Genomic DNA, 27,107 nt, shown 5'->3' with positions numbered 1-27,107 from the left:
TGAAGATAGAAGCAAAAATATAAAGTGGAATGAACGTTTGAAATACGTAAAATTTGCAATTTTATCTGTATGTTTGATTGAGTTTCATTTTTAAAAGTAGCATAAATCTAAGTGAAACACCATCAAAATATATGTCATTGAAAAATTATAAACTAAATAATCAAAAAACACTGAACCTTGAGAGTTATCAGGCTTTTACAAAAGTAATCTTAATGCTTGACAAATTATTGACAAATTCTATGTTAATTAATATAATTCCAGTGACTTTAATTGAGAATATGGCACACATTATAAAATATTAATGAAGTCTCTTTCTGCATCTTTTCGACAGAGCCTGAAAAGTTTGAATTAGTTGATTGTACGCAGCCGGAAAAAGCAGATACTACTATTTGTTTAAAATGGGACATAACTGAAAACTTTAATTGTGATCTAAATAATATTACATATAAATTTAAATGTGGTAAGAATATAACATTTATTAGATAACTTTTTGTGGTAGGAAGCTGTTCTAGAAGCTGTTGTTTCATTTTCTTTCTCTCTCTCTGCCTCCTCTTGTCTCTTTCTTTCTTGTCTTTTCTTTTTCTTTTTTGGTCTGTGGCATATTTGGAGTCAAATTATTGAATTATTGGATTGTCTATACCATTCAAACAAATTCACAAAATAGAAAAATACTCCCCCTGAAGAATAAATACTGAAAAATTGAAAGTCTATTAATTTACAAGAATTTTCTTGGCAATTGTTATACACAAGGCATTTTTGAAGAGATTACGAGAGAAGGGTGTTATAAAAGAGCGATACTATACATATTCTGATAGAAAGAAAGGAAAACAAATATAAGATTATTTGGTTCAAGAGTTTACTTTGTCGGCTGGGTGTGGTGGCTCACACCTGTAATCCTACCACTCTGGGAGGCTGAGACGGGTGGATCGTTTGAGCTCAGGAGTTCAAGACCAGCCCAAGCAAGAGCGAGACCAGTCTCTACTAAAAAAATAGAAAGCAATTAGCTGGGCAACTAAAAATATATAGAAAAAATTATCCGGGCATGGTGGCACATGCCTGTAATCCCAGTTACTCGGGAGGCTGAGGAAGGATGATTGCTTGAGCCCAGGAGCTTGAGGTTGCTGTGAGCTAGGCTGATGCCACTGCACTCAAGCCAGGTGACAGAGTGAGATTCTGTCTCAAAAAAAAAAAGAACTTACCTTGTCAGTCCTCTATCAACAAAATTCATGCACGAGGCCAAGAACCCTTAGATAACAAGAAAGAAAAAGAACTGCAAGTTCTTCTAGGAATAAGATTGAGTTTGAATTCAGGTCAACAATAATTGAGATAGCATTTCTTTTTAGGTGTATTTGAATTTAATGAGATGGAATTTCCCACCCCCTGGCATAAAGCCATCTATCTGCTGGATCGTATTTGACAAGACAGATGTGTGCACACACAGAATGGCATGTATCATCATGTAATAACCATAGCATACATGCGTGCCTACCATGCAAATAGTATGAGGACAGCAAGAACAACATATGACAGACTGATGATGAAAAAAAGATCTGTTCTAGAAAAATCTTTTAGGCAAATGCCTAGGTGCAATCTCAGTTTCTGAACAGTGATTAATGAGCCAATGCCTCATTTTATCAGTTAAATTAGGGATGTTCTTAAGTTATGCTTTCTGTATACAGGCTGAGCATTCCTAATCCTAAAATCTGAAATTTGAAATGTTCCAAAATCCAAAACATTTTGAGTATTGACGTGATGCCACAAGTGGAAAATTCCACACCTGGCCTCAGTGGGACAGGTTACAGTCAAAATGCCAGCACAAGACACATGGTTTACTCATTGCCCCCAAGGGAAAAATAAAATTGCCTCAGGCTGTGTCTATAAGGTATGGATGAGACACAAGTGACTTATGTGTATGGACTTGTATGCCATCCCCAAGATATGTCATTATGTATATGGAAATATTATAAAATCCAAAAAAATCTGAAATCCAAAACACTTCTAGTCCCAAACATTTTGGATAAGGGATACTCAGCAAGTATTTTTGTAAAAGTTCAGTCTTGACTTATTATTTTCATCATTTCTGTAGATTTCCAATCTAATAGATACTAAAAGTATTATAAATATGAAGCCAGAAAAAAGATTTACATGTGAAGTATTAAGATACTCATATGCAATCCTTATTTCTTTCAGGCAATATCACACATTGCCATCAACAATTGGATTTACCAGACCTTCAACCCAACCATACTTTTAGTTGTGATGCAGCAGTACTTTATAATGGCCATCAGTATATTACAAAAAAAATTACTGTTAAAACAGATCTTGGGGGTGAGTATATTTCTTACGTTTATGTGTAAAATTGCTTTCCCTTAATGCTCTTACAGTTCTTTGAGAATCACAAGAAATGATGGTATAAATTTAGAGGAAGGATTTCTGAAAACAAATTTCTATCCATTTTTGAAGTTGAGTTTAAAAATAAGTTACACACGGCCCAAACACCTGCCTTTTTTTCTTATTTTCTTCAAATCGTAGGCTGTTATGAGGTCATGTTGGAAACAAAACTGAAATAAATAAAATGTTGTGTTCACTCATGGTCCCTTTCTTCCTGTAGCATCCTTCCCTTTTTGATCTGCTCCTCTCCCAAATCCTGCCTCTGATAGAAGAAGTAACGTGAGCAAAGAAACTAATGAAGCCCAGTGGCACATCTAAATGTGGATGGGAAGATGGAAGAAAGTAGTGAAAAAGTGATAGAATTCCAGTGCTATTTAGAAAGACAGAGATTCCCATTAAATTTAGAATCTGTTAAAACTATATTAATTATACAAATGACGATTTATGAATAACCACTGGAAAAAAAAGAGAAATAGATGGTGTTGCCTATAAGCAGTAGAAGGATATCATGACATTTAAAAATTCCACATATCACAGGAGGAAAAGAAGGTGGAGGATAAGGGGAGAAAGAAGTAAAAGAAGAAGAAAACAATAGGAGGGAGAGGAACAGAAGGAGAAGGAGAGAGAGATATTAAGTAGATAATAATGGGTGAGATAGAAGAAACATTTACAATCTATCAAAAGTTATAATAAATGTAAATGTGTTGCACATTTGGGTAAAGACCCATTTTTGGAGAATTTTGTAACCTTGGAAGTCATAGTTTAGAAGAAATTTTTATTACTCTGCTATCAACTGAATGAAAATCAACGGAAAGTACTTGGAAAACAAATGCAAGGATAGTAGAAGGGAGAAAATAACAAAGATTAGAGTATGCATTATTGAGGGGGAACAAACAAAAATCATAAGAATTTATCAACTGATCTAAAGGCGGGTCTTTGAAGAAAAATAATGAAATAGCCAGACATCTAACAAAATGACCCTATGGATTAAATAAGAGAAAGAGAACTAAAAAAATTATACAAATTCTAAAAATTATAAAACAACTTTGCATCCAATTTAAAAAGTTAGGTAAAAAGTTATCTAAAAAGTTAGTTGCCTAGAAGCTATGAATTATGAACATTTACCTAGGTAGAATTAGAAACGTGGAATTAAAATTATTTCGCGTATTTCTCTACCCACCTCACACGTATTATTTGCTTACTAAACACACCCTTATGAATGCATGAAGAGAAGGTAGTTTTACAAAGTTAGGCAAATAGTCAAAGAACAGATAATTCTTATCTTATCCAAACTATTCCACAGCATAGAGGACATGGAAACTTATTAACTTGTTTTGACTATTGTTAGAGTTTGGAATTGGATTAGAATCAATACAATGTGGACACAAAATTTGGCCAATGCCGAGGCAACTATAGGTCTGTCTCTTCTATGAACATACGAGCTAAATATTAATAGATAATGAAATATTGGCAAAGTGGATTTAAAAATATTATAACATTATTAGGGGTTACCCCAGTAATTCAGAAGCCCTCCAACCTTATACAAGAGCAGATTAACCATTTTACATATCATTTCGATAGAGAAAGAAGGGAGATTTTTGAAAGACAACTGCAAAAGAAGCCATGGTTTTTTTTTAAAAAAATTAATGAATCATTAATTCACATACCACACAATTCACCCATTTAAAATGTACAATTCAATGATTTTTAAAATATTTTTAGAGTTGTGCAGCCATCACCAGAATCAGTTTAAAACATTTTCATCACAGCAAAAGAAACCCTGCATCTGTTAGCAGTTACTCCCCATTTTCCCAGCACCACCCCCCAACCCCCCACCCCCCCACCCCCACCACCACCACCCCCCATCTCTAGGCAGGCAACCACCAATTTACCTCTGTCTGCACAGATTTGCCTATTCTGGACATTTCATATAAATGGAATCACACAATATCTGACCTTTCATGACGGGCTTCCTTCACTTAGCATCCTATTTTCAAGGTGTTTCTCTGCTGCGCTATGTATCCGTTCTTCATTTTTCATTGCTGAATAATATTTAGCAGTTGCATAGATACACCTTATTTTGTTTGTCCCTTTATAAGTTGAGTGACATTTAGTTTGCTTTCACTTTTTAGCTATTATGAATAACGCTGTTATGAACATTTGTGTGCAAGCTTTTTGTGTACACATTTTTATGCTCTCTCAGGTGTATGTCTGGGATTGCAAATTTTTGAGTCACTAGCAACTTTATGTTTTGCATTTTGAAAAACTGCCAATCTGTTTGCCAAAGTGAGTGCACCACTTCATACATTCGTCAGCAATGTGTGATGGTTCCAATTTGTCCACATTTTCATCAACACTTGTTTTTATCTACCTTTTTATTTTAATAATCCTAGGAGATCTGAAGGGCATCTCATTGTGGTTTAGATTTGCATTTCTCAGTGACTGATGATGTTAAGTAGGCTTGTGTGTATTTATTGGCCATTTGCATATCTTTTATCTATTCAACTCCTTTGCATATTTTTAATTGGATGTTTTTATTCAGTTGTAGTTTTTTTTATATTCTAGACAAAAATCCCTTGTCAAATTTGCAAATATATCCTCCCATCTGTGAGTTGTCTTTTTACTTTCTTTGATACTTTTTGAAGCATGTAAGATTTTAATTTCGATGAAGTTCAATTTTTCTGTTTTTACTTTTGTTGTTTATGCTTTTGGTGTCATATAGAAAAATCCATTGCTAAGTCCAAGATCATTCATATTTATCCTTATGTCTCTTTCTAAGAATTTTATAGCTTTAGCCCTTAAATTTAGCTCTGTGGTCCACTTGGAGTCAATATTTGTATGTTGTGTTAGGTAATGGTCTGATTTCATTCTTTTACATGTGACTATCCAATTTTCCTAGCACCATTTGCTGAAAACACTGTTCTTTCCCCATTGAATGGTCCTACCACTCTTGTAAAAGATTACTTGGACACATGATGGGTTTATTTATGTACTTTCAGTTCTATTTCCTCGATATACATATCCTTATACCAGTGCCACATTGTTGATTACTGTTGCTTTGTAGTAAGTTTTGAAATTGAAAAGTGTGTGTCCTTCAAATTTGTTTTCTCTCTTCAGGATTGTTTAAATATCTGAGTGCCTTTGAAATTCCATAGGAATTTTAGGATCAAAGCTTCCGTTTCTACAAAGAAGCCAGCTTGGATTCTTACAGGGATTGCACTATAGCTATAGATCAATTGGGAGAATATTGCCATCTTAACAATTCTAGTCTGCATGAATATCAGGTGTTTTTCCACTAATTTAGGTCTTCATTAATTTATTTCCAAAATGTTTTCTACTTTTCAGTGCAAAAGTCTTGTACCTCTTTTGTTAAATTTACTCCTAGTTTCAATTTATTCTTGCTTATAATGGTGCTGTCTTCTTAATTTCATTTTCAGATTGCTCACTGTGAGTGCATATAAAAACAATTGATTTTTCTCTATTGATCTTGCAATCTGCCACATTGGTGAACTTGTTTATAAATTATAATACTGCAGGATTTTTGACAAAACATGTTAAAGTGATTCTAAATTTCATATAAAAATGTGAATAGCTGAGTACTAAAGGGGCTGCCTAAATCCATGTCTCCCATAATTCTCCAAAATAACATAAAGAAAGCTACAAGAAGAGCAAATAAACGGTGTCTTCAGCATAACTAGAAAAGTTTAATATATTTTGGATATCAAACACTATAATTATTCCAGTCTTTGTAAGTCAGTGTAATAAAATAGAAATACCAGCAAACTATTTTTTTATATATTTGATAAAAGCACAAAGCTATTTCAGTGGAGGAAAGAATAGTCTTTTCAACAAATGATCCTGATATCCCTATAGAGAAAAGATGAACATCAGCCATCACTTCTCAATGAACACAAAAATAAACTAAAAATATATATATGCATATTCCAGATCTAAACACTAAGCCTAAAGTTATAAAAATGTCCAATCAAAGACATAGAAGAATATCTGTATGCCTTAAGCAAAGATTTCTTAGGGCATGAAAAGCAAGAATCATAAAAGAAATAATTTCAATATATTGAAATTCATCAAAACTGAACAATCCTGGTCTTTGAATGGGACCATTAAAAAGAAATAAGAAGTACACCATAGGTTGTAAAAATATATCCCAATTAATTTTTCCAACACAGAAAGTTTTTCCAGAATATACAGAGGGCTTGTTCAGCTACAAAACCAAATGACTCAGTTAAAAGTGGGCAAACATTTCGAATATATACTTCACAAAAGAAGATACATAAGTGGCTAATAAGCACATCAAAAGATGTTCAACATCATTACTCACCTGAGAAATGCAAATTCAAACAACACCGATGTGATGATATTACCCGTCCACTAAAATGGCTAAACTTAAAAAGACTGAAAATGCTAACTATTGGGGAGAATGTAAAAGTAATGACCCAGCTATTTCACTCTAGGTTTACCAAAAAGGAAAGAACAAGTCCATGTAAGGATAAAGAAGATTCATTCATCGTAGCCCCAAACCTGGAAACAACTCAAATGTCCATTAACAGTTGAGTCATAGACAAAATGTGTCATATCGTTACTATAACTACTTATGAATAAAAAGTGACTACTGACACATGCAGCAATGTGAATGAATCTTCAAAACATTATGTTGAAGGCAATGTGCTAGATGTAAAAAATATTATTGTTTTATTTGAGACCTATGCAATGCATGAAAAGATAAATTTAATCTATATTAATAGAAAGCAGATTAGAGCAGGTGTGGGTTGAGCTGGGGGGGAGTGGCTGAGGTAGTTGGAGACACAGAAGAACTTTCTGAGGTTATAGGAATTTTCTCTGTCTTGATTGCGGTGGTGGTTATACGGATGTATGCATTTGCCAAAACTCGTCAAACCGTATCTCTAAGGTTATCCGTATCTCGTACGTTTTATGTAAATATCCATTCTTCTCGCGTCCTAACGTCTAGATACTGGAAACCGGGACAATTGCTATTCAAATAATGACTGTTAAACTTATCAGTGTCACAAATGCCTGATTTCCGGCATAGTGAGATCTACGAATCCCAGGATATCTGGAGAATAGTATAAATGAGAGGAAGCGGGGGTTCCCGGGCATCTTTTAAGTCCCGGGAATGTTCAGGTTCCACAGCGACACTCTGGTGTGGTGTTTACTTTGTTAAAGTAGTTTACTCTAAAGCAAATTAAATAAGCCCACGTGTCTTCCTTTAAATGTCATTATCCATTTACAGTTAGTCAAACTACAGCCGTTAATAATACATGCTTGCAACATGGAGCACATTTTCTCCATGTCTTATTTTACATATTACATATTTTTACTCTTTTAACAGCTCCAAACGAGCCTCGGAATCTCACCTGTGATCCTGTAAGTGGTCACAAAAGCAGGGTTACCTGGAGTCCCCCTGAGGGTGTGTTTCATCATTTTACTCTTTGCTATCGGAACAAGACAGGTAATTTGTATAACATTTAATTTCATGCCAGGAAAGATAAATCTAGAATTTGAAAATACTAGAAATGTAGTTTGAGCCCTAGAGCTTCCTACGTAGAGGACTGTGGTGGGCATAATAATCTACACTCTGATTTCAGAACTGCTTTCCAGCCCTGGAAATGTCTCGGACTCAGAACATCCCCAATATCTGCTTGTCTTTCTTCATCTTAGTTCCCATCTCTGCACTCCAAAGCCTAGAAAAAGAAAGTCCCCGGAACATACTACTCATTTGCAAACTGCCTTTGCATGGCTTCTGTAAGAACACACTGTTTGTTTTTCTCTTTTCTGAATCTTCCACTCATACCTGTGTTGTATTCCTCGGTTTCTGTACTCTCTTGACTGCAGGGTGTTTTTTTTATGCCAGAGTATACAGTGGGAATTTGGTATGTTTACTGCTCCTTTGTAAGTTTTTAAAAAGAAACTGTATTTGCATAATTAGGGTAAGAAGGATGCAATGAGTTACTTATTAGCAGTCTGATGACTTTTATTTTGTTGTTTGTTTGTCTGCAACTAGCATGGCTCCTTATTTGTTACTCACGTTTAACAGCTATCCAAATATAATACTCGAGTGATACTGGAGGGGAAAGGGGGCAAGGGTGGGCAATAGCAGGCAGCGTGTGTATTTTTCTACACAACCGTCCACTGGAGGCTGACTCCAGCTCCATCCACATCATGTACTGACTCTGCCTAAAGTGCTCTCAGGAGCCAGCCCTACCCTATACGGAAATGTGCTTTGCTTTCGTTGTTTTCATGTATCGCAAACATGTGCCTTAATTCAATCCTCTGCCACTTTAGCTGAGTCAAAGAGAGTTGAAAGGATAAGAGCGTTGTTAAAGCAACTATTTTAACCAGTCTCATTATGTCAAATAAAATCACTATGAAAAGTCCACAAAAAAAAGTCTATGAAATTTGCAGTTCCTATTACTTTTTAACCAGATATTACATTTTTTTTTTAATTTCGTAATTTAGTTATTTCAGTGTCTCTGAAAGCCAGGAATTAGAAGGAGTAGGGAAAATGTCCTTGATGTTTATTTAGTAGCCTCAGTTTATCAAGTATCTTTAAAAATGTGTCATTTAAGGATTTTACTAAATAGCTTGGTAAGGGTTCTGAGAGGAGAGGTGTGTACATATCTTCGTAGTTCATACGACGGAACTGAGGTAGGTTAGCAGAGTGACACGATAAATGTTCAAGTTCGACAGCTTAGAACTGTTTTCTTTCTGCTCCTGTGTTTTTCATGTTTTTAGCATATTCTCAGGGAACCGCAGTTTTGTGTCATTAACTTAAGAATGCCAAGCGACAGTGACACTTTCTTGATAATGAGGGGAGAGACCTTCTGTGCTTCATTGCATTCGGAGGATTATTTTTCAAAGGCTATTGAAACCAAATGTGCACCCTTGGAGGCCACAATGACATTGCTGGAAATTATTTTGTGTCATGCCTTTTTTTAAAGGGAAAAACTACTTTTTTTTGGGTGATACAAAATCCTATGGGATAAACAGGTTTATACTATTTGAAATAGTATTCCAGAACACACTTTAGAGTCGTCTAAATTAGGAAATTGTTCACGCATTTCCTGAGGTATGTTCTAAAAACACAAGAGGTGACAAGTGGAGAAGCCAGTTTTCTCTTCAGGCATTTGCAGGGCTACAACGGGTGACTTGAACATCCGTCCCCCTTGCCCCCAAGGGAAAAAAACATTCAGGCATCTAGTCAAATAAATTCTTAATTTTTCCCATACAATTTGTGCTCTGATGCCAGAGTCTTCAGGGAAAAAAAAAAAAAGCATTTAAACACACAGAGGAGGAAAGATTGTTCATGTACTTGGGCTTTTTAACTAACGCTTGAAACTCCGAACAGTTTGGAAATGCACATTCCAAACCCCCTTTCTAAGCACCGAAAACTTTGATGAATTATGGCTTTAAAAGATAAAAAAAATGCCCAAACGTCCATACCTTTGAACGATGCATTGCTCAAAAATAAAGTCAACAATTGGACTTCTGTCAGATGGGCTAAGATGAAAGCTTCATAGAACCACGTAAACGACCTTCGCTTTGATGCAGAGCGGTGGTGAGATTACACGCACAAACGTAAAAAATGAGGTCGCTGAGTGCAAGCAGGTTGCTCTTGGGGGCGACATCGGACGCTTGGATTTTATCCCAGTAACGAGCTGGGCATTGTGCTAAGAGCCAGACCCACGAGGAGCTGGCAGAAGCCTTGGTCAGAGGATGGCCATGGCCCTGCCCTTGAGCTTACACCCATCCTGCCCTTGAAGGGAATTGTCCGTGGGGACGGTTGAAGACACTTGCAGAACGGAGCTGGCAAGTGCCCACCAACTCGCCCCGGCGTGGGGGTTTCTGAGAAATAGACGATTTTCATGAGGCTAAAACAGCCACTTTATTTATCTCCCTGACTATTCAGAATCCCCTGGCGAGGCAGAGAGATTGCTATAACTTCCACTGTGTAGACAAGTAGCAGCGATAAGAGATAAACGGTGCTAGATCTTTTCCTGCTCCGCCCCTGCCGGTCCCCACGCAAGACCAGCCGCACCAGAAAGGAGACGTAAAGCCAAGGCAAAGATAAAGCTCGCCCCCAACCCCCTGCCGGGGGTCCTTGTCTGTCTTCCCCACTGTACAGTGTGTAAAAAACGGCGAAGACTAGAACATGGGCTGTGGAACTCCAGTGCCTGGGTTCCGCCCTGGCTTCCTTCTTCCTTTCCCGTGGGGTCAGGTACAGATTGCTTCGTCTCCTGCAGCTCAGTTTTCTCACCTGCGAACTGGGGCAATGCCAGCAGTGCCAGGGGATGGCTGTGGTGACAGATTAACCGATTCATGTACAGTGCTTGACACACGGAGTGAGTCATTCGTTTCTTAAAAATCATTTTTGGTATGAGGATCACGTGATCATCACCGATCATCATCGGCATGACCTTGCTCTGGTAAAGTGGCACACTGCCACTTGGATCTGCCTTTAACCCGTCCTTCCTGGCGTCACTTGGCTGCTCAAAAACAGTTAGTCGAGAGTGATTTTTTTTTTTTAACGTGTTAAACAGATGCTGATTTTCCTGCCTGAAGGTTAAGACAAATTTCAACGAGGTTCTGCCTCTTGGCCAGAAAACTACTGTCCTCGTCAGAGTTTTTCTCTAAACTCAAAACCTTCCTTCTTTCCTTTGTGATGTTTTCTCTTCTCCCTTCTGCCTACTCAGTTTCCGTTCCGTGAACAGTTCAGATTCCAGAGCCGGCAAAGAGCTTTCCCTCGTTCTCACAGCCGCACGAATCGCTGTCGTGTTTACAGTAGTGTGGTAGAATAGACCCGGTCACTGGCGATCGAAGGATTCCTCGCGGGAAGTCCAAAACAGTAGCTAACATCAACGTTCAAAATTTGAGGGTTTAGTACCAGACAGGGTTCACTAAAAAATGATCATTCTGAAGCTTCATAACTTAAGACTTTTATAGTATCTATTGGGGGCTCTGGTTTCTCAGAAAGAAAAGGTATCATCTTTACAATGTGTCTGAACTTATCAAAAATTTCATGTACCAGATTAATCACAGGAAACCAAAATCATTGACCACTTGAGTTTATTGATAATAATTGAGTTTGTTCAATACCGTGTTTCCCCGAAAATATGACAGGGTCTTATATTTGTTTTTCCTCAAGAAGACACTCTAGGGCTTATTTTCAGGGGATATCTTATTATTTTTTAAGTACGGTACAGCAATCTACATGGACTCAAATATAGTTAAGTCGTCTTCTTCTGGAACATCATCATCACTCTCCAAAAACTGAATTCCATCCTGAATTTCTTACGACTCTATTTCCTTTAGAACCATTGGCCCCAATCTCTCATGTCGAGCCATAAAGCTCTCATGGGGCTGATGAGAAGGGCTGCTTGTCTTCTTTACCGCTCTGTGACAAAATGCATGGGTGACAAAATGCACGGGTTGTGCAGATGCGCTGAATAGCCACGCCCGTCACTAGGGCTTATTTTCAGGGTAGGGCTTCTATTGCCCAAATGCTCAGAAATCCTGCTAGGGCTTATTTTATGGGTAGGTCTTATTTTCGGGGAAACACGGTACCATTTTGCTGATACTTGTATGTACTTCTGACGATCAAGGATCTATTAATACTTATTTCTCAATCATACATTACTTTGGAGTCTGCTTGGAATGACACCATGCAGAGACCACATCAAATATGTGGCAATCCTGACTTCTGATGACTTACTAAATTTTCCCAATTTTTTTTTTTTTCTGAGAAGAAAGATGCTTCAATCTGGATGATACTGAGAACATACATTGTTTGCAAGATTTGAAACCATACACACAATATCATGTGTCATTAAATGCCTACAACAAGGCAAAAGTGCAACGCAATGGGACTGCTGTCACCTGTGAATTTCGAACAAACACATCACGTAAGTTCTTGAATGGCAAAAGGCAAAGCATGAATTTTTGTGGCCTAAAATACATCTAACTTTACGCTTCATTTGGAAAGCACGTTGACCTGGCACATTTGTTCATTGCTAGGCTTTATAACAGTTTAAAATAAAATAATTTAAAAACTGTTTGGCCAGGGGTGGTGGCTCACGCCTGTAATCCTAGCACTCTGGGAGGCCGAGGCGGGCGGATTGCTTGAGGTTAGGAGTTCGAAACCAGCCTGAGCAAGAGTAAGACCCCGTCTCTACTATAAATAGAAAGAATTTAATTGGCCAACTAAATATATATATATATGGAAAAAATTAGCCAGGCATGGTGGCGCATGCCTGTAGTCCCAGCTACTCGGGAGGCTGAGGCAGGAGGATCGCTTGAGCCCAGGAGTCTGAGGTTGCTGTGAGCTAGGCTGACGCCACGGCACTCTAGCCCGGGCAACAGAGTGAGACTCTGTCTCAAAATAAAATAAAATAAAATAAAATAAAATAAAATAAAATAAAAACTGTTACCCTGGGTTCTCTGTATTCTTCATATATAGTCACAGAACTGTGAGGATGAAGCATGAGGGCATTTCCACTGGTGTGGTTTGCAAGATTTCAGGCAATTAAGTTCCTGGTCAATTTAGATTTTAAAAAAAAATGCATTGTCTGCTGTTGTCTTCATATCTAGAAATATCACCCGCACCCACAGCCAGACGCCTAACAATGCCCCACAAAATATTCACTCACTGACCCTCTGTGCGCCGGATAAAACATTTTGTGGAATGTAATAGCATTTTCTTCCCTTTGTTACGCCGAACTACCTACGATTTTATTCTATGTCTCGTTTCCCAGCTGAGGTTTCCTTTCGGTGACATTTGGCTCTCGTCACCTGTATGTCTCCTAACTCTCCTTGCCCAAAGCTAGATCGGGCTCTAGGGTACAAGTCAAGGACAGGGAAGAAGGAGCACCCTGCGCTGGGGACCTTCCAGAGACCCTGGTGAGCAGCAAGCTCATGAAGAAATGTCCCCTTCAGAGATGAACAGAAAATATTCTTTTTTTTTTTCCCCCCTGAGGGGGGTTGCAAGGAGAAGGAAAGGAAAGTGTATTAATTTGCTGGCAGATGAGGAGGCTGGCAGACTCCCGTCTCAAAGTACTAGTGTCCCGCTTCTGAGCAGGAGTACGGAGCTTTTAAAGGTTCTGGTTAATCCGGTCTTCCACTAGGACAATCTCGAGACCTCCCCACCCCCATTAACCCCGTCTCCGGAAGAACGAAGAACAGAGGATGCTCCCGCCCCTGCTCCACCCCCTCCAAGCCGGGCGCAGGGATGCAGGTCCTAGTTCTCCCAGAGGAGTTAGAGGATGTCCTAAAAAGACATAAAACATTTCTGCCGTTTTTTTTTTTTTTTTTTTCGCCCAAGGCATTTCTTAACGTCATTAGGTTCTGATTTAAAACGCCCAGGTCCTAGAGCTGGGTGCTTTTGTTGTTTCCTGAGTTTCTGTGCTGCCACAGAAAATAAAGACCGTGCATATCTGCTGCTCCTGGAGGGTCCTGAGGCCGTTCGCCAGGAGAGTGTGAGAACTTCGGGGACGGAGGGTCTGGACCACCAGCATCACGGGCCCCCTTCGCACCTGCCCCCCCCCAGCTCCTGCTTCCCTGCCCCCCCCCCTTTCCTCTATTCCCTACTTCTATACACTCTGCCTCAGGGATTGCACGGATGCTCACGGCTTCATGCTAATACTCACTGGATGGATAGGCGATTTTTTTTTTTCCAGATGCTTCAATGTAACTTTTTTTTTTTTTTATTTAGGTGCTATCGTAATGACTTTATGATAGTACCTAAATAAAAAAGTGTTCCTCTCTGAACCAACGCTTAGAATGCTTCGTGCTGTGCACGTGAATTGCCAGGCGATATCAGTAAGCATATTAGATGACTAAAATAACACATGTTTCTTCACTTCGACAGACCCGGGCCAAGTGCAGAAGGTGACTGTCAGCCAGACTTCAGACAACAGCATGCGGGTCATGTGCAAGGCTCCCCTTGACCTGAACGGTCCCCTCGAACGTTATCATTTGGAAGTCAGAGCTGGAGCTGCTTCGCTTCATAATTATGAACAAGGTGCCTGCGACTTCGATGTACAAGATCTTCACTATTCAACAGACTATGAGTTTAGGGTAAGGTTATCCTCTCTATCATACTGCCTATATACATTACAATGATTTTGTGAATTTTTCTTTTTTTTTTTATGACATTGTGTTAGATAACGCCATAGTCATGATGCTATGTAAGACTTGTTTATATGATGGATTATAGTGAAAGGTTTTCTGGTGCTAAACCATCCTTCCCACATTCTAAGAAAAAAAAAAATCCTGCTCTGTCATGGTGCATTATTCTTTTAAAGTATTATTGTTGAAATCAGCAGCCTACTATTTTATTAAGTCTTTCTGAATGAGTATGCACCAACGAGATCATTTAATAGGTGGGTCATGGTGGTGTTGGCACAGGCATGGGGTCATCATTCTTATCACATTTTGGCATAAGCCAGGCATCCTCAAACTACGGCCCACGGGCCACATGCGGCCCGCTTAGGACATTTATCTGGCCCTGCCGGGTGTTTTTGCCGCAGCTGCCTGTCCTGCTTAGCAGCCGACTCGTCCCGGGCCCACAGTGCGCACTCTCCAACGGTCTGAGGGACAGTGACCTGGCCCCCTGTTTAAAAAGTTTGAGGACCCCTGGCATAAAGTTTATGTTGACGTGATAAAACACATCGGAGGTATTTTCCTGTTCTTCCATGTTATGTAACTTTAAATAGCATAGGGATGAGTTGTTCTCCAGGCAATTTGTTTGGTCCCTTTTGTGCAGAAGAATTCTTGGAGAAGCATTTGAATTTTCTTTCAATAGGATCAGTCTTGTCAGATATTTTATATCCTTTGGAGTCAGCATGTCACTCACATATTTTTTTCGAAGACTTGTGCATGTAAAAAGCTATTTTGTTATTGCCGTAGCGTTGTATAATTATCCTTTCTTCCCACGACTTCTCCATCGCCCTGAGGTTCCCGGCAGGCTGGTTTCTTTTCAGTTTCTCAAACGCACCGAGAGATTTTTGCTCCTCTTAGGCAACTCTCTGCAGGCTCTTCTCTCTTCTTAGAATACTCTTCTCCTGCTCTTCACACATTATAAGTTTTTCTGTTAAAATATAGGTGGCCGTGGTATTAAAACAAAGTCTTAAAATACAAGCTGGAGGGTAATTATTCAGTTTCCCATTCTCTTCCCCCACTCTTCAAAAGGCTGCCTTTTGTTTTCCTCATTGCACTTGCCTTAAAACTTCTTTGCTTGCTCCTTTTTATCTCCACGACCACCACGTTTATGCCGTAAGGAAGAATTGAAGTTATTTCAGCTTTTTCACCATGGTGGTCTCTGGTTGATAAATTAGTAAAGTTGATTTATTATTATTAATTTTTTACTTTTTTCATGAGTTTATTTTGATGATGTTCCTGTTGCTTTGGGATTGAAAGTGTTTTCCCTCTCCTCATTTCCTTTTTTTTTTTTTTTTTTTTTTTTTTTACTTTTTATTAATTAAAAGGAAAAAAAAGTTATGAATTGTTCTTTGGTAAAATTTTGACTGTATCCCACGTCTGTATTTCTATATTACTGATTTCTGAATACCTGCACGTAAAAGTTAATGAATGATTCTTAAAGTAAAACGCTCTTGTTATTCATAATTCCTGATGAGTCTGTAACTGCAATTTGGAAGAGTTTTTAATTTACCTGTTATTTAGGAGAGCGTTTTTATGTTTCCAGTGCTTGAGTTTCTTATTGTGACTAGTTATTAGTTCATAAATGGTCATTGGCTTTTATAATATCTGCCTTTGGGGACTAGTAGAATATTTTTTATAACTCAGTTCATGATAAATGTTTATGAATATTCTGTGAATACTGGGGAAATTATATACTCTCCATAAGATAAAAGTTTAGGTATGTATTTGTCATATTTATCATAGCTATCAATCTTATTTAATGACACTAATCAGATCTATTGTTACTTAAGTTTGCTTTTTTGTCAGAGATTCTTATTGTTTTTTTCCCCCTCCTTTCAGTTTCCCTGTATATCTAAAAACATTGTTTTTGTTTTATTTACATTAAATATTATAAGACACGTACTTATGCTTAGTTAAATTTTACTCTGTATCCATTTCCCTTTAAACATTTTTAACTGAATTGTATACATAAAACTCTTATAAACAGCTTACGGCTGAATTTCCTTTTTAAATAAGATGGAAAGATATTAACCTACTAATAGGAAATTTTAACTTTAAATTATGAATATTTTGATGTTTTGGGTTTTATTTATTCACACAGTGTCATTAATTACTGCTGATTATAACTATTATTATTTTTGCAAAGTGAGCTAAGATTTCGTTATATCTTTTAATCATCTTTTAAAAAATATTTGATAACATAGTGATACTACCTTGAAGTTTCAAATTTAAAGCAAATCGGAATATTTTTAATGAAGATAAATAACATTGTATAATAATGTACGTTTTGCATTATGATATATGACTTTACATTGGAAACTAAATCATTTTCTTTTTTATTACTGAAATTCAGATCCATTTTAACAATGGGGACTTTAATGGAGATCCAATTGTTGTTCACAGGGCAACCTCCTGTAAGTCATTACTGGGCTATTTATTATATAGACGTTAAGATACATGGTAGTGTCTGCAATATGTATTATTTTACATGCATAGTCACATTTAATTGTCAAATGTTTTAATTATATATTTCCCATAAATATAATATTTTAAGTTACCTGGAAAAACATATATATATATATATTTATATAGATAGATAGATATATCGTGTTTCCCCGAAAATAAGACCTACCCATAAAATAAGCCCTAGCAGGATTTCTGAGCATTTGGGCAATAGAAGCCCCACCCCGAAAATAAGCCTTAGTGACGGGCGTGGCTACGCAGCGCATCTGCACAACCCATGCATTTCATCACAGAGTGGGAAAGAAGACGAGCAGCCCTTCTCATCTGCCCCATGAGAGCTCTATGGCTCAACAGGAGAGATCGGGGCCGATGGTTCTAAAGGAAATAGAGTTGCAAGAAATTCAGGATGGGATTTGGGGTTTGGAGAGTGATGATGATGTTCCAGAAGAAGACAACTTCACTATATTTGAATCAATGTAGATTGTTGGACTGTACTTTAAAAAAATAACACATCCCCTGAAAATAAGCCCTAGGGTGTCCTCTTGAGGAAAAATAAATATAAGACCCTGTCTTATTTTTGAGGAAACACGGTATATAGGTCAACATCATATTAAAATATAATACCTTAGATTCAAATCAGGAGATTCAGTTATTAAAGGATCATTGAATTCATGAGAGGATTTATGTATAGAAACTATTATGATTCCGTCTATGGTTTTTCTTCACGTCAGCAACTTTGTTTTGTGCGGTGTTTTAGAGATCGTTACCTACTTTATCTTACTCTGTCCCTCCGTGGTGTGCTTGGTAGAAGTGGGTCTCAGAGAGACATCTGTCTTCATTTACCTAATTGCAGCTAAGCACTTCCTAATCAGGATATGCCGCTTTAAATAATCAGTACTACTTAAAATACTTCAATCAAAGTAAAGGTACACATGAAAAAATTCATTTTAAATTCCATTATAATATAATGAAAATTGCATCTGGATATGACATTCCACACCCACTGTTCTGTTCACCGGAGAAACTACTTTTCACCAGTTCTCTTTTGTCTTTATAGTTTCCTTCAGATGTATATGAACAATATTATATCCTACTTTCTCTAGAGTTACTAACATTACCTATAGATATGAGCCTATGGAGGAAGAACAGAGGTACAAGATAATACGGATTCTGGCCGAGTTCCCCACTAGGTAGTGGCAGAGCTAGGTCTGGGACCCTAAGCAGTCTGGCTGAAGAGCTCAAGCCCTTAGGTGGCTGCATTATCATGTTGCATTTTCATTATAGAAGAAAAAGATCATATATTCATTCTAGTTAAGGGATATTCCCAAGACACCTCTCTTCTCCGCCCTTTCTCTAGGATAGGGTGTGATTTCACATTAAACCTTAGTGAAAACTTAATTCAGGGTAGGTCTTATCCTGACTATAGAATGAAACCTTTTTTGTCCCTTGGTGAATTGATTTGACCCCTCTATGAGCAGGTTAGAGGGTCTATTTTTGTGGAATAGAAGCCTTTCTGATCCCCTTAGGAAGCTGCCCACTTCTGCATATGAAGTTAAACTATATGAGTTTCTCTCCAAAAATATAATATACTAGGTGACTTCCTTGATTCCTTCGAAATGGAATGATTGACAGAAAGAAATTCAATAGAAGTGATAGTATTTTATAAAAGACTATTAATGGAAGGAAAGTCAATTGTTCTTCTAATTAAATATAAAATGTTTTTATTGGTTCCGAATAAATATAGCCAAAAATGACAGAAACAGGTATTTGGTCTAATTCTGAAATTTTTAGTTTTTGAAACCTCACAAGTCAAGGAAACAATATTAAAATGGAAGTACTTTAAAGGTGATTATCCAATGACTCTTGCAAAACATGTGACATAATAAGCTCTATTAATATGCTATTTTTCTTCATTTCTAGATAATTCTAAAGCACTGATAGCATTCCTGGCATTTCTGATTGTTGTGACATCAATAGCCCTGATTGTTGTTCTCTATAAAATCTATGATCTGCATAAGAGAAGATCCTGGTAAGAGCTGATTTATGAGCTAAAAATAATAATGGCGGCAATAGGGACACAAATCTATCCACAAGGCAGTGATGCCACCGGTTAAGTGAGGTACATGAGCTGGAGAAGACTGCGTGGAGTCCAGCTCACGACCAGAACTTTTAGTCAAAGACTTTTTAAGTAGCGTTTTATTGGCTTATATTAAGTATCAGCATTTTCCACACTTGCTAATGATGTTGTGGACTTGGTTTAATAATAGCCAGCAGAAAGAATGTGTGTGTAGTCTTTTAGTACAGAGAGGATGAGAGGGATTGAGGACTGACAAAAGCCAAAGAAAGGAGGGAAATAAATATCTGGAGACGTTCGTGTGTTTCTTGGCCAGAAATAGCCACATTTGATGAAAAACAGAAAATGTAAAATAAAATCATTCAGCCATTTATCTGAGTTTAGCAGACAGCTCTTGGCTGTTTTTTTTTTTTTTTCCCACCCTCACTTTTTCTTTCCACCCTCCTTTCTCCTCTCTGCCCTTTCTGTCTTTTCTCTCTCTAGACTCTTCCTCTCTTCCCTCCTTCCCTCTTCTCCTTTTATTCTCCCAGCCTCCATTTCTTTATCCCTTCAAGACATTTATTAAATATGAATTAAATGCCAACGGAATGCTATGTTTCTTAAGACTAAAGCAACTTTTTTTTTTTTTATTTTCACAGCAGTTTAGATGACCAATATGAACTTGTTGAAAGGGGTAAGTCTGTCTATTTTTTTCACTATTCCCAGCCCTGCATTTGAATCTATTCATTTAGAGTAGGAAGTGGGGCGTTGTCAGTGTTCAACATGGACTTCTTCTGCTCATGCCATGGTAAAACTTAAATACATTCATTCATTCATTCATTCATTCAGCGGGCATCTATGCAGTTCCCTGCATACACTAAATACTGTGCCAGGCAGCAGACTCTGCCTTTAGAGGGTTTAGCATCTGCTAGAGGAAGGCAAATATATTAACAAATATGATGGTAATTTGATAAACGCCCTGTATGGCTCTATAGAAATAGAGAAGATAGAAAAGCGTGTGTGTGGAGAACAGGAGGCTGGTCTGCTGAGATTGTGGGCAAACACCAGACCGACAGATGAGGAAGTCGTGGAAGGAAGAGCAGATGGGATGTCACAAACAGAGATGGGGAGGTGGGGAGGGTCCCCAAGTCCCTGCCAGGGTGGGCTGCTGGCCGTTCCCGCTAAAGACGCCGTTCTGGACGGGATGAAGAACAGCCCTTTGACTTAGGAGAGGAAAACAAATTCCTTTTTTTTTTTTTTCTCTTTTTATTCAATTTTTATATGTCATTTATTTAATTTCTTTTTAAAGACATGATTTGTGATCCAGTAAAAGGGGACTAAGTTAAAGACATTGAAACTTTGTTCGCAATGAAAAAAAGTTGTTTTCTCATACTGGAGACAGGAAGAATTTCGGGACTCAGCTGTTTGTGCTAACTTGTGTTTGAAGGGCTTCCCCCCTGGCGAGAGCAGGTACCAAGTCTGCCTGCAGAAGCTTTAGGACTGGTTCTCTGAAGCTCCTTTAGTGGGTTTTATTTTCCTTTGAGGAATCTATCACTCCCTGACACTGTGTTCTACTTTTACGCATTTGTTTGTTGACTATCCTCCCCCAACTAAGAATGTAAGCTTTGGGAAGGCAGCGAGGTTTGCCTTTCTCATGCACCGCTTTAACCCCAGTGCCTGGATGAGTGTTTGGCATTTAATGAATGCCAAGGAATAGATAAATTAGTGAGATAAGGTGTCCGGAGGATTAGTTTTGATAGGCTGAGGAAAGAATGAAGAAGACAGGGGTAGCAGGCATCTGAGCAGAGTAGGATATTTAATTTCAATGAATCAAGATATATTGGGAGAGTGTCAATAAAATACGTTATTTCCAAATCAGTGCTGATTGCACCTTGGAATGCATTAGAACTTACCGGCTCAGACCCGGTGAAACCCTGAGGGTGGTCCTCAGCTCAGAGCGAATGAATGCCAGGATTCCCGACAACCAAAGCAGCAACTGCACACGGCCAGTTTGATAGCTCTAATTGGATAGAAAGTCCATGGATAAGATAAATGTGCCACCCTCATGGATACTTTCTTTCTTCATTTAATACATGGGTATAATTAATATGAAATGGGTAATACTGAAAGAAATATTACCAGCAATACGTGGAAAAGTAGGAGAAACATATTTTTTCCATGTGACAGCTTAAATTCTCTTATTCTTCTAAAACTGTTTTTTTTTTAATTCCATAGACAATTATAGCTTTTGATGGTTACTGTGTATTTTTTACTCTGTAGTAAGTTATTTCACAAACACAGTCTATAATATATTTTACATTCTGGAAGCGTAACAAGTGAATGTAACTTGTTTCACAGATGATGAGTATAAACAGATGATCAAATTAAGCCAAGTCATGCGTATAGGGATATTAATCATATTCTCTTATTTCATCTGTGTGTTTACAATATTTTACAATAAGTTAAAATGGAAATAACACAAATAAAAATAATAATTATACATTCATAAATACGGTAACTGTTACAAAATGCATATAATCAAAAAGAAATGTGGATGTCCTTACAATGGTGATATTTGATCTGGGATCTTTTTTCTAAGCACCAAAGATAGGGAAGGACATTCTATTAGAAGGAACAATATAAAGTCTAGAAGAGGCTAACGTACAAGATTTAGAAGTCATTGATTTATAGTATGTACACAAGTGAGATTTCTTAGGTGGAATGTGTGTGAGAAGGAAAGAAGCTAAGGATTGAATATAGGGTGTACATTTACTGAAATTTATATGCCAATTTGGAAGATAGGCACATAACTAGTGCTGCATCTTTAATATGTTTACAGAGGATGAAAAACAACTGATGAATGTGGATCCAATCCATGCAGATGTTTTGTTGGAAACTTACAAAAGAAAGATTGCTGATGAAGGGAGACTCTTTCTGGCTGAATTTCAGGTGTGTGTTCCTCTTGATATATGATGAGAAATTCTATTCACACATCAAGAAAATGCCATGTTAAATGCATTTTGTGTAACCATTTTCCTTTATGATTTATCCTGCATAATATTGCAACATAATCAAAGCAGATATTAATAAACCAGAAGAGACATTCATAGAGATTGACAATACCATAGTATGGAGCTAGTCATACTTTAATATAATGCTTTATTGTGTTATGAAGCTGTGCCACAAAATACACTTGGCTGATTCAGCACTTGTGCTCTAGATAATCATTTAAGAATTTTAAAGTGACACAACAACCAATTCTAAATTGACCCTCACTCATGAGATATGTTTTGAAAGTAGTACATCATTAATGTTTTTTTTCCAGTTCATTTTTTTTTATTTTAGCATATTTATGGGGGTATAAGTGTTAAGGTAATGTTTAAAGGGGGAAAAGTGTTTTTTGCATAATTCCTAATAATATTTATTTCACTTACCATAAGCAACTTCTTTATCCATAAGAAGAAAACATGTTATAGGATATCATATTTGCTCAAAATGATAGTTGGTAAGGGGGAAATTATTTTTCCTTGATCTGCTGTGACCTAAAGAATGTTTGTGTCTTTCAGAGCATTCCACGTGTGTTTAGCAAGTTTCCTATCAAAGATGCCCGAAAGCCCTTTAACCAGAACAAAAACCGTTACGTTGACATCCTTCCTTGTGAGTACTCATGGAGAGTTGAATTTCTGAGTATCTGGGCTGCTCGATTATTCATTGTTTCACTTGTTTATTTCTCTTTTCTTTAAACAGATGACTATAACCGTGTTGAGCTGTCTGAGATAAACGGAGACGCGGGGTCCAACTACATAAATGCCAGCTATATTGATGTGAGTTAAAACACACAACCGCCGAGTTACAGCCCCGCCCCATCATTGCGTCACTGGCGATTTGCATTTTTCTCGTATCTATGCATCCCATTCAGTTCCTTCTTTGTCCTGGCAAGATTTTAGAAATGTTCTTAGAGGTGTTTTAGAGTGAGCCTATAATGTCCCTGGTGTAAGCAACAAAATCGCTAATATTTGCAAGAATATTCATAGTTCATTGGTACTAGCTATAATGCGTTTTTCCTCTACAGACAAAATTATACTAAGAATTAATATAACGTACTCTGCTGCTTTTTGTGTGCTGCATATTAGACTAAATGATCTACGGATGCATTTCTGATGAGAACCCCACTTTGGCGCCATCTGCATACAGTGTGCTCATTGTACAGGTGGACCAGGAGTCTCAGTTTGATTAGTTATCGTGTCCTTGTTTGCACAGTTAGTAAAGATTTGAGTAGAGATTCAACCCAGGACTGCCTGATTCCAAATTACCCTGCTTTGATTACACAACACTACCTTTTAGCAGGTAATCTTTTTTTTTTTTTTTTTGAGACAGAGTTTCATTCTGTTGCTCAGGCTACAGTGCCCTGGCGTCAGTCTAACTCACAGCAACCTCAAATTCCTGGGCTCCAGCAATCCTCCTGCCTCAGCCTCCCAAGTAGCTGGGACTACAGGCATGTGTCACCCTGCCCAGCTAATTTTTTGTATATATTTTTAGTTGGCCAATTAGTTTCTATTTTTAGTAGAGATGGGGTCTCGCTCTTGCTCAGGCTGGTTTCGAACTCCTGACCTTGAGCGATCTTCCCACCTTGGCCTCCCAGAGTGCTAAGATTACAGGTGTGAGCCACCGCGCCCGGCCCTCAGCGGGTGCTCTTCATTGGCACTGATCAATCTGTTCGTTTTATTTATCCCCAAATGCAATTATCTGTGCATGGTTAATTTATTTAAAATATTTAAAAAATTAATTATAAAATTGTTAAATAAGTACTGCATTACGTGAGTTAAATAATTTTAGATAGTATAAAACATATAAATGGGCTGGAGAAGAATCTTTTTCTCACCTAATCTGCCATTTGCTCCATGTTGCTGTCTTCCAGGAGAGGTAACATCTACACTGGCTGCTCATTTATCTGTCCAGTTTTTTTTTTACACATAAGCAGGAAAACACCAACATTTGTTATTCCCCCTTTATGCAAAAATGTTAATATAATATTCACACTGCTTTGTGCCACTTAAAAAATATATATGTCTGGGGTATATACACCATCACTATGAAAAGCAGAGGACGGCAAGCTTTTCTTGCAAGGGGTCAGATAGTAAATATTTTTGGCTTTTTAGGGCAGAACATCTCTGTCCCAGCCTCTCTGGTCTGCAGGTGAATGGCCAGGCATCCTTAGACAACATGCAGTGTGGCTATGAACAAAAGAACTTTAATTACAGAATCAGACCATGCTGGACTTGGCTCACAGGCTATCGTTTGCTGACCTCAAACCTAGAGTGTTTCCTTAACCTTCTTTGATTTTTTTTATATTTTTTGAGACAGTGTCTTGCTCTGTTGTCCCAGCTAGAGTGCCGTGGTGTCAGCCTAGCTCACAGCAACCTCAAACTCCTGGGCTCAAGCTATCCTCCTGCCTCAGCCTCCCGAGTAGCTGAGAATATAGGCATGTGTCACAACACCTGGCTAATTTTTCTATTTTTTGTTTTTAGTAGAGATGGAGTCTGGCTGTTGCTGAGGCTGGTCTTGAACTCCTCAGCTCAAGCAATCCTCCCGCCTTGGCCTCCCAGAGTGCTAGGATTGCAGGCATGAGCCACGGTGCCTCACCTCTTCTTTTATATTTTTATAGTAATTCATGGTATATTGTTCCACAATGAGTTTCAATATATCTATAGGATAAATTTCTAAAAGAAGAATTTCAGGGCCAAATAGTATATGCATTTGTAATTTTAAAAGAAATTTCCAAGTGGTTCTCCACTGGAATTATACAAATTTATTTATTAATATATTCCACCAGCAGTGTATGAAATTGCCTATTTCCGCATAGTCTTGCTAAAAGAAGAAAAAAATTTTGAATGGTTGGGCATGGTGGCTCACACCTATAATCCTAGCACTTTGGGAGGCCAAGACAGGAGGATTACTTGAGGCCAGAAGTTCAAGACTAACCTGAGCAAAAGCAAGAACCTGTCTCTACAAAAACAGAAAAAAAATAACTGAGTGTAGTGATGTGCACCTATAGTCCCAGTTATTCAGGAAACTGAGGCACGAGGATCACTTGAGCCCAGGAGTTAGAGACTGCAGTGAGCTATGATCATGTCACCGTACTCTAGCCTGGCGACATAGTAAGAGCCTGTCTTGAAATCAAATAGTTTTTTTTTTTTTTTGCAATCAAATAGTTGATAAGGTGTAATATCATGCTACCGTATATGCTGATCTATTAGGTGGTTTCTCAAATTTTCTTAAAGAAAAAAAATTGAAATTTAATTTTGTATTTGTTATTAGTGTCGTTTGGCCTACTTGAATATGTAAACTTTTAGTGGGGTAGTTGAAAGAGTCAGATTTCAAATTATAATGATGTATTTAGCTATTTCCATAGTGCGTTAGTTCCCTAGGGGACTGACATAACAAAAGCAACACAACCACCAAGTCTTAAAACACCAGAAGTTTATTGTCACCGTCGCGGAAACGAGAAGTTTGAAATCAAGGTGCCAGCAGAGCCCTGGTCCCCCAGAAGGCTTTGGGGGAGAAATCCATCTTTGCTCCCTCCTATTTGGCGTATATACAGCAAAGCCACAAGAAAGCCGTGACTGTGGTCGGCCGGTGTTGACTGACAAGTTTAGCACAGTTCAGTGCCTGATCACGATTTAATAAAATCCCCGTACCAATTTGAAAATGCCCAGGGAAACTCACAACCAAGAAATGGTGGGTCTCAAGCAGCTTCCTCTCAGTCACAGTTTTGCATGTGAATGGCTAATTCAGTGCTCGGTTAATGACATGCTTGTTTTGTGTTTTGAACAGGGCTTCAAAGAACCCAGGAAGTACATTGCTGCACAAGGTAATGTATTTGGTGGTCCCATATTGTTTTTGAAAAATCGTCTTGCTTCTTCTGTGCTTATATTTGTTTCTGTCCTAGGTCCCAGGGATGAAACTGTGGACGATTTCTGGAGGATGATCTGGGAACAGAAAGCCACGGTGATTGTCATGGTTACTCGATGTGAAGAAGGAAACAGGGTAAGAACTCAGGGAAGATTCACAGGGCAGACGTTAGGGAAATAACGTTTAGGAAAACAAAGCATTGAATCGCATTTCAAAAAGCCACATATATGTGCTTGATGACTGCAACAAGACAGTGTTCTATTTTCATCAGTGTTAGCATTTGCTTTAAATATTTTCTACATATACCGTGTTTCCCCCGAAAACAAGACCTACGCATAAAATAAACCCTAGCAGGATTTCTGAGCATTTGTGCAATAGAAGCCCTACCTCAAAAATAAGACCTAGTGACGGGCGTGGCTACGCAGCGCATCTGCACAACCCATGCATGTCGTCTCGGGGCAGTAAAGACGAGCAGCCCTTCTCATCCGCCCCACCGTGACAGCTACTATCCCAGAGGGGACCGCAAAGGTGCGGGCAGCCCCACCAACAAGGTCGGCTCCCCCTGTCAGGTCCCAGCCATCCTGTGCGTGCTGCAAGCTGAGGCTTTGGGGGGAAAATAACACGTCCCCTGAACATAAGCCCTAGGGTGTCTTCTCGAGGAAAAATAAGTATGAGACCCTGTCTTATTTTCGGGGAAACACAGTAGAATAATAAAATTTCCACATATGTAAATATATGTTTATATGCATGACATTTAAATACTTCTGCTGAATTGCTCATCTTTTAGTTGTTCCCTGTATCTTTGCAGTGTGCTGTAAGTTCAGTGCTGTTATAAGTTAGCACATCAAGTAGGAGTATTCACAAGGACTTGATGTGCTCGCTTCACAAGTACTTGTGAGCACGCAAAACAAAACTGACCATGGGCAGATAAGTGGTGAATCACATGACATGACTTTAGGAGGAGTAATAAGCCTCTCTGTCCTCCAGCCTGAAATGAACCACAAGCAATCACATCCTTTTGACTGACCACGGAGCATGTCTGTATTTATTTATTTATTTATTTATTTTGAGACAGAGTCTCACTCTGTTGCCCGGA

The 27,107-nt window shown here is 38.1% G+C and overlaps 1 protein-coding gene across 4 annotated transcripts in view; it reads left to right on the top strand.

The window, feature by feature from the left end:
* PTPRC (protein tyrosine phosphatase receptor type C) overlaps window positions 1-27,107 on the top strand; it is a 109,882-nt gene that overhangs the window by 63,460 nt on the left and 19,315 nt on the right. For all 4 annotated transcript variants that reach the window (XM_075996986.1, XM_075996988.1, XM_075996987.1 and 1 more), the window contains 13 exons: window positions 332-460; window positions 2,191-2,328; window positions 7,760-7,879; window positions 12,174-12,329; window positions 14,291-14,499; window positions 16,937-16,997; window positions 18,967-19,075; window positions 19,759-19,793; window positions 21,939-22,048; window positions 22,666-22,756; window positions 22,847-22,923; window positions 25,934-25,970; window positions 26,049-26,146. In XM_075996986.1, coding sequence (XP_075853101.1) covers window positions 332-460; window positions 2,191-2,328; window positions 7,760-7,879; window positions 12,174-12,329; window positions 14,291-14,499; window positions 16,937-16,997; window positions 18,967-19,075; window positions 19,759-19,793; window positions 21,939-22,048; window positions 22,666-22,756; window positions 22,847-22,923; window positions 25,934-25,970; window positions 26,049-26,146 — 1,370 coding nt within the window. The remainder of the gene's footprint in view (window positions 1-331; window positions 461-2,190; window positions 2,329-7,759; window positions 7,880-12,173; window positions 12,330-14,290; window positions 14,500-16,936; window positions 16,998-18,966; window positions 19,076-19,758; window positions 19,794-21,938; window positions 22,049-22,665; window positions 22,757-22,846; window positions 22,924-25,933; window positions 25,971-26,048; window positions 26,147-27,107) is intronic.

The sequence above is a fragment of the Microcebus murinus genome, chromosome 23 (assembly GCF_040939455.1).
Source record: "Microcebus murinus isolate Inina chromosome 23, M.murinus_Inina_mat1.0, whole genome shotgun sequence".
Taxonomy (NCBI): domain Eukaryota; kingdom Metazoa; phylum Chordata; class Mammalia; order Primates; family Cheirogaleidae; genus Microcebus; species Microcebus murinus.
This window is presented reverse-complemented; position numbering and strand designations above follow the sequence as displayed.